This window comes from Oenanthe melanoleuca, chromosome 27 (assembly GCF_029582105.1).
Source record: "Oenanthe melanoleuca isolate GR-GAL-2019-014 chromosome 27, OMel1.0, whole genome shotgun sequence".
Classification (NCBI taxonomy): Eukaryota; Metazoa; Chordata; class Aves; order Passeriformes; family Muscicapidae; genus Oenanthe; species Oenanthe melanoleuca.
The window spans coordinates 2,576,142-2,583,005 of NC_079360.1; the positions used below are offsets into that span (position 1 = coordinate 2,576,142).

The 6,864-nt window shown below is 41.6% G+C and overlaps 1 protein-coding gene across 1 annotated transcript; it reads right to left on the bottom strand.

Annotated features, from left to right (window-relative positions):
* Positions 1 to 960, bottom strand: LOC130263928 (olfactory receptor 6B1-like). The gene has a single exon (XM_056511771.1). The coding sequence runs from the start codon at positions 958 to 960 to the stop codon at positions 1 to 3; it is 960 nt and encodes a 319-aa protein (XP_056367746.1).
* Between the last annotated feature and the right edge of the window lie 5,904 nt (positions 961 to 6,864).

Below are 6,864 nucleotides of genomic sequence, written 5' to 3' on the forward strand. Positions count from 1 at the left end.
CTAGTGATCAGAGGCAGCAACCCTGGAGAGAGCAGCCCTGCCACACAAGACCTTCAGTAAAGTGTCCTTTATTTCCTGGTTCCTCAGGCAGTAAATGAATGGGTTTAGCATTGGGGTGATTATGGTATAAATGATGGAAACCAGCTTGTTGAGATCCCAGGCTCTGATGCTGCTGGGCCGGGCGTACATGAAGAGGGTGGCTGAGAAGAAAATGCTGACCACAGCCAGGTGAGAAGCACAGGTGGAGAAGGCTTTCCTCCTGTTCTGGGCCTTGGGAATGAGCAGAACGGTGCTGATGATGCAGGTGTAAGAAACGATGATGACACAGAGGGGGATCAGCAAAAGCAGCAGGGCTGAGATGAAGTCCACGACCTCAGCCCGTCGCCGCTGGGAGCACGAGAGGCTGAGCAGGGGGCTGATGTCGCAGAAGAAGTGGTTGATGACTCTGGGCCCACAGAAGGACAGCTGGGAGATGAAGAACACCTTGAGCAGAGCTGTCAGGAAGCCAAGCAGCCAGGAGCCCGTGGCCAGCTGCCTGCAGGCCCTGTGGCTCATGGCCAGGGGGTAGTGCAGGGGCGTGCAGATGGCCAGGCAGCGGTCCAGGGCCATCACAGCCAGGAGGGCACACTCAGTGCACACCAGGGCAACGAAAAAATACAGCTGGGCCATGCAGCCGGGGAAGGAGATGCTCTTATTGCTCCCCAGCAGGCTGACCAACAGCTTGGGAACGGTGACTGAAATGTAGCAGGCCTCTAGGAAAGCTAGATGGCCCAGGAAAAAGTACATGGGCCTGTGGAGCTGGGGGCTGGTGACAATCAGCACCATGATGAGGAGGTTCTCAGTGACTGTCAGCACATACACGGCAAGGAAGATCACAAAGAGCAGAGCCTGCAGCTCTGGGCTGGCAGGGAATCCCAAGAGGATGAACTCAGGGATATGGGTCACATTTTCTGGTGCCATGGTGACCTTGAAGACCTGGAATGTATGAGGAGGAAAAGGAAAGAAATAGGAAATATTTTGGATTATCTTCCTCCTCTTCACACCGGACATACAAATCCACAGTTTAATTAGAGATTCCACACCAGTTCTTTAATTGACATTCCTTATGAATATTTTTTTTTGTGTCCTACAGCAGGGTTGATGATTCGGATCCTGGCTCCAAAAAAATATTTGGGCTTCACTGATTTCTTCACAGACTTTCTTACCCCTATCTTCACTTAAAACACAGTCACAGGGGAAGAGATAACATTATTAAATGTTTATTTGAGCTGAGTTCTGAGCTACCCCCAGACAGAAGCACAGCCTTGCTGAGTGGCTGCACTCAGGCACAGCAAACTTGCCTTGAGCTGTTTCTCCCTTAATTTTGAATATTTGCAGAAGAAAAGAAATGTTTGTTCTCTCACATAGAGTGCTTTACCTAGGTGTGGTAGGGTTAAGGCATATATGCATTTGGGGTTTTTCTTATGAAATTGGAAATTACCTGTGCATCTGAAAATTTCTCTCATTCTCATTGGATTGAATAAAATAGGACACTTCTTCCCCAAATATCAGTTTTTACATGGAGTCTTAGATGACAATAATTACAGTAGCCATCCATAATTTTTCTTCTCATTAATTGATAGAATTAATCTTGATTTTTCACAAAATGCCTAAAGTTTGATATTTATGCCCCTTCCACTTCTTAGGGAAGACTTTAAACACTGTTTTTTTAACTATTCCTGCACATTCCTCTCCAATATCCTATACCAATACTGAATTTCTAGAATGATGTTCAGTATTTGTTATTCACAAAATATTTTTTCATATAAAACATTAAGAAAAAATGATTTATTAATGCTATGAAGGAAAAGAAATATTTATTTTTTGTGATATCATTATTTATTTGTCTTTGAGCTTCAAAATACTTATTTCAAATTAGATTTCTCTCTTGAATATGGATAATCTGTGCAGAATAAATCTGATTACAAAACTTACATATTTCATTACAAGTACAGCACTGCTGCCAAATAATAAAGTGATAGAATACTAAATGCAATTTAATTTCTAAGCATGGCTTTCACATCTCCAGCCTCCCATGAGGTTGAAGCTGTGGTAAATACTGACAGGTAAGGCAGGTAACTCATTTTCCAGTATAGCCAGTAGAGATTCAAGCAGTTTAAGTGATTTAGTATGTTATAAAATACAAAACACAACTAAAAAGTGCCTGAATTAAAAGGATATCAAGAAGAAAAGAAAAATTATGGTTCCTCATTCCAATAGAGGCTTTAAAAATTCTAGATCCACTTTATACAGAATATTGACTGGCACTACTTAAATTTTAAAGAGGTGATTAATTGGTGTATTTCAGGTACCTGTCCTTAAATAACAGATCACTCTCATGTGGCACAAAAAGATAAATTCCATGTTTCAAGAATTAAGCTTTCCAGAGTAGAAATAACACTAAATATTTTTTAATTCCTAGTTCGCTGAAAATGGAACACAAATGCCTTTTTTACCACATAAACATGTTCAGAAGTAGTGCTTTTGCATAGAAAACACAAAGAGTGAGGGAAAGGTTATATTTAACTTATACTCTCAACAGAGGTCATAAACCTTTTAAAAGCACATAAAGGACAATAAGAAATTTCAATATTTCTAGTCTTTTCTTCTGTTTAGTCCAGCTCTGGTATCCTTTCTAAGCAACCCCTCTCTTCTCTGTCACACTTTGAGAAACATTTCCATGTTTCTCTTGAAAGCTACTCACAGAGTCACAGAATCACAGAATCACAGAATTACACAATCACAGAATCACAGGATCACAGAGTCACAGAGTCACAGAATCCCAGAGTCACAGAATTACACAATCAAAGAATTCCACAATCACAGAATCACAGAATCACAAAATCACAGAATCACTGAATTACACAATTACAGAATCACAGGATCACAGAATCACAAAATCACAAAAATCACAGGATCACAGAATTACACAATCACAGAATCACAGAATCACAGAATTCCACAATCACAGGATCACAGAATCACAGAGTCCCAGGATGGGTTGGGTTGGGCACGGACCTTAGATCCCACCCTGTCCCACCCCTGCCATGGCAGGGACACCTCCCACTGTCCCAGCTGCTCCCAGCCCTGTCCAGCCTGGCCTGGGGCACTGCCAGGGATCCAGGGGCAGCTCTGGGCACCTGTGCCAGGGTCTCAGCACCCTCACATATATTGGATTTATTTCCAATATCTCATCTAAAATTATCCCTTTTCACTTTGAAGCCTTGTCTGTCACTCCAGTTCCTGATAAGAACTGGGAATGCCATTTCCAGGACATTCACAACTTAGGTTGGAATTCTCAGAGCTCAGGTGAGATCAGATGAGAAGAAACACCCCTAACAAACCTAGAGAAAAAGAAATGAAATGCTCTTTGAGCAAGAGATCAGCATCTCTGCTGCTTCCTCTCTTCCCTTTAGCTAAGACCTTACCCTTTGCTTCTCTGCTCCTCTCTGAGGGGCTGGAAGCTGCCTGGTTTATAAAAAGCTGTGAGCAAAAACAGTTCTGCAGCTTCTGTGGCCTCAGCTGAACTAAGATTTCCCAGGATGGCAAAATCTCTCTCAGTATATTATCCTTCAAAGCCCAAGAGAACTGGGAACAGAATTAGAGGGAATAAATTTCCCTCCTTTTCTAAACCTCACAGAAGGTGTTGCTCTGCTGATGGTTGGTTGCTTGCTTGTTAATTTTTTTATGTGCTAACCAGCTATTGTAGCACTATTCATACTTTTTTTTTTTTTTTCTTTCTCCAAAGTCAGTGCTGTCAATGTGACAGGGCATCAGACTAGAACTCAGGACATTTGTATTTTGCTGGTAGCTCTGACCAATAAAACTCTTCACTGTGCCTTAGTTTCTCCATATATTAAATAATTAGTGCATGGTCTTGAATATTACTTGAGTTTCCACAGAGAAAGTAGTACCCAAGCATTAAGTATCAATAATATTTTAGTGTGAAAGACACCATTCAGAGGGGAAATCCAACTCCCTGCAGGTGCCTAGAGCTCAGAGGTGCACCCAAACACGAGTGAGGATAGTGCAGATTTCTACCTGTGAGCTGCATGGCTGAGCTCCAATAAAGTCAACAGAAAAGAGTCTGGGCAGTGTTTCACCTCCTTCAAAAGTAACCAAATTGTTTGGGATTCCATTTGCAAAATGTGCATCTTTCAAACACTGCTCAGTGATCTTCATTCTTGTATTTTCTGGATCTTCCACACTTATGAAGATGTCCTGGATACCGAGGCACTGAGAATCTGTTCCCTTCTCCAGAGGATTTAAATAAAGCAGATGTATCCCAGACACCTTGGTGTGGCTACAGGAACTTCAGCTTTGTCCTGCTGGAGAATCCATAACTTGGGAAAGTTTGGACTTCTTCTCTGGAAATCAGATTCTCATCTGAATTAGAGTGCAAATAAATATAACCCAGACAGAATGTTCAGGCCTTATTTCAAGACGCTGTTAAACAAGAAGGAAACAGTGAAGCAATCCAGAAGAGACCTGTTATGTTTTCAGGCAGGCCTGCATTTGTTGTTGTTTTTTGCCAATAAATTCAGTTTCTAACTTAATCCATGGAAATCTTGAGCTGCCCATTAAACACAGATCTATGCCTCATGCAGAGCTAAAGTTCCCAGAACCCACACAGTCTGTTTCATGGAACTGAAAACACACTTTTCTGGCCTGGAATACAACTATGAGTTACTTCAAAGAGAAATCTCCAAACGTTCACAGCAACACAAGACAGAGCACAGGGAAGAGCTGGTGAAATGCTGGGATGTGATGAGTTTATAGCAATCAACTCTGTGGGTTTAATGCCAGGTCAATTTGATCAGGGATGGATCCTTGGGGGCGTAATAGCAATAATAATAGAAGTGTCACCTTATTAGTGGCTCCACATATTAGTGCCTAAATTCTTCACTCAGAGTCAGGATTGAATGCTCAGGAGATGGATTTTCCTGTTCAGACTTGGTTGTTTTTTAAATCTTATCCACAGTACAGAGAGTTCTGCAGCACTTTTAGCAAACAAGCTAAAAGTGAGTAAAAATATTGCTAGATCTGGCTAGTTACAAGATCTTTTAAAGGCAAACTATCCAATTAAAAGCTAACATTTATGTTATTTATACTTTTGACCCAATAATCAAACACCTGTGACTCACACTGCAGTACTTTCTATCCAACCAAAAACTGCTACCTGAAACCATGAAGAAGGAACAAGAAGGAAGAAGAGCCAATGCCCAAGAATGTCCATCTTGTCCCATACCTATCACTATATTCTAAAACCCCAAACTCCAAACCCTTCATCATGTGAAATCACATACTTCTAACTACACACCAGTGATTCCAAATTCAAATTTGGAAGCTTTCTCCAAGGCCTCAAGTCAAAAGCACTGACCTTTTGGGGGTCAGTGCCAGAAAGCACAGAAAGCTCAAAACTCCCAGGCTTCAGGGTTCCAGCATAGGGGTTGTTATTAACTGCACACTTGAAGGCAGATTTTGTGTTTGTTGTCTGTATTGAAGCTCTGATTAAATTTGTGTCAACAGCTGTATCTGTGGACAGACATTTAGAGTTGTACCAAGCATAATTAAAGTCATAAATAAAAGTCAGTTTTGGACACAGTACTTTTGGATGCCTGCAGACCAGAGCAGGATGAAGAAATTAAGAAAAGTATTGGGTATTTGTAAGTCTAATTATCTGTCCAAAATGTCCCTGAAAGCCTTTCAATAAATAAACATGTTCAATAAATGTATCTGCTTTTGATTCCCTTGGTTTTGTCTGGCCTCTGCTGTTGGGTAACCCATAAAAACATCAGCTGCAGTGTCAGGGAATGAGTGGCTGCTCAGCTCCTGGTGGTTTCCCCATTGCTCAGGAGCCAGCACACCCACTCAAGGTGAGGAGCTGGGTGGAGGCTCCTGCCTGGCCCTGAGCCCAGGCTGACACAGGAGGATCTGAGCTGGTGCTGCTGCAGCTGTGGGAGCCCAGAGAGCAGCAGAGCAGCAGCTGCTGAGGGGTGGGGATTGAAGGAACCACAGGTGAGTGCTCTGCCTGGGCTCAGGCTGAGAGAGGGGCACAGCTGGGAGATGCTGAGGGGCAGCTGGAAGCAGGGGATGGTGATGTTGACAAACAAAAAAATGCTACAGAGTCTTTTCAGAAGGCTGGAACACAGGAAGATGTGGCTGAACCACAGCTGTGAACAGCCCCAGAATAGATGGAGAAGCTGAGCTAGAGAAAAGGATTGTGACCTTCAACTTAAAAAGAAAGAGCTGCAGCAGTGAGAGACAGAGGAGAAAGGCAGTGAGACCAAAATGGAGAGAGAGAAAAAGAAAGACATAAAGAGAAAGAAAGAAAGAAAGAAAGAAAGAAAGAAAGAAAGAAAGAAAGAAAGAAAGAAAGAAAGAAAGAAAGAAAGAAAGAAAGAAAGAAAGAAAGAAAGAAAGAAAGAAAGAAAGAAAGAAAGAAAGAAAGAAAGAAAGAAAGAGTGAGCAGAGAGGGCACTGGCTGGAGAAAAAACAAAACCTAATTCAGAGAAAATCTGAAATGAGAATTATTGGTTTGAACAATTTAAAATGGTTTACTATACTATTTTGAAATGAGAGCTCAGTGTGTAGCACATCTATTGGAAAGATGTAGTATGTGTTATAAATACCTAGATGTAAAACTTTCTATCTAGAATTCTCCATATTATGTCCAGACCTGCAGTGCAAAGCAAAAGACTTCCTCAGATTTAATAACTAGAGCATTTTCTGCCTTTTTGTGCTTTATTTTATTAGTTTATTTTGTTTTTTTCCACTTGACTGTCAATCCAGAGTTCACAATCTTTTTTTTGCAGCACTAAGGAC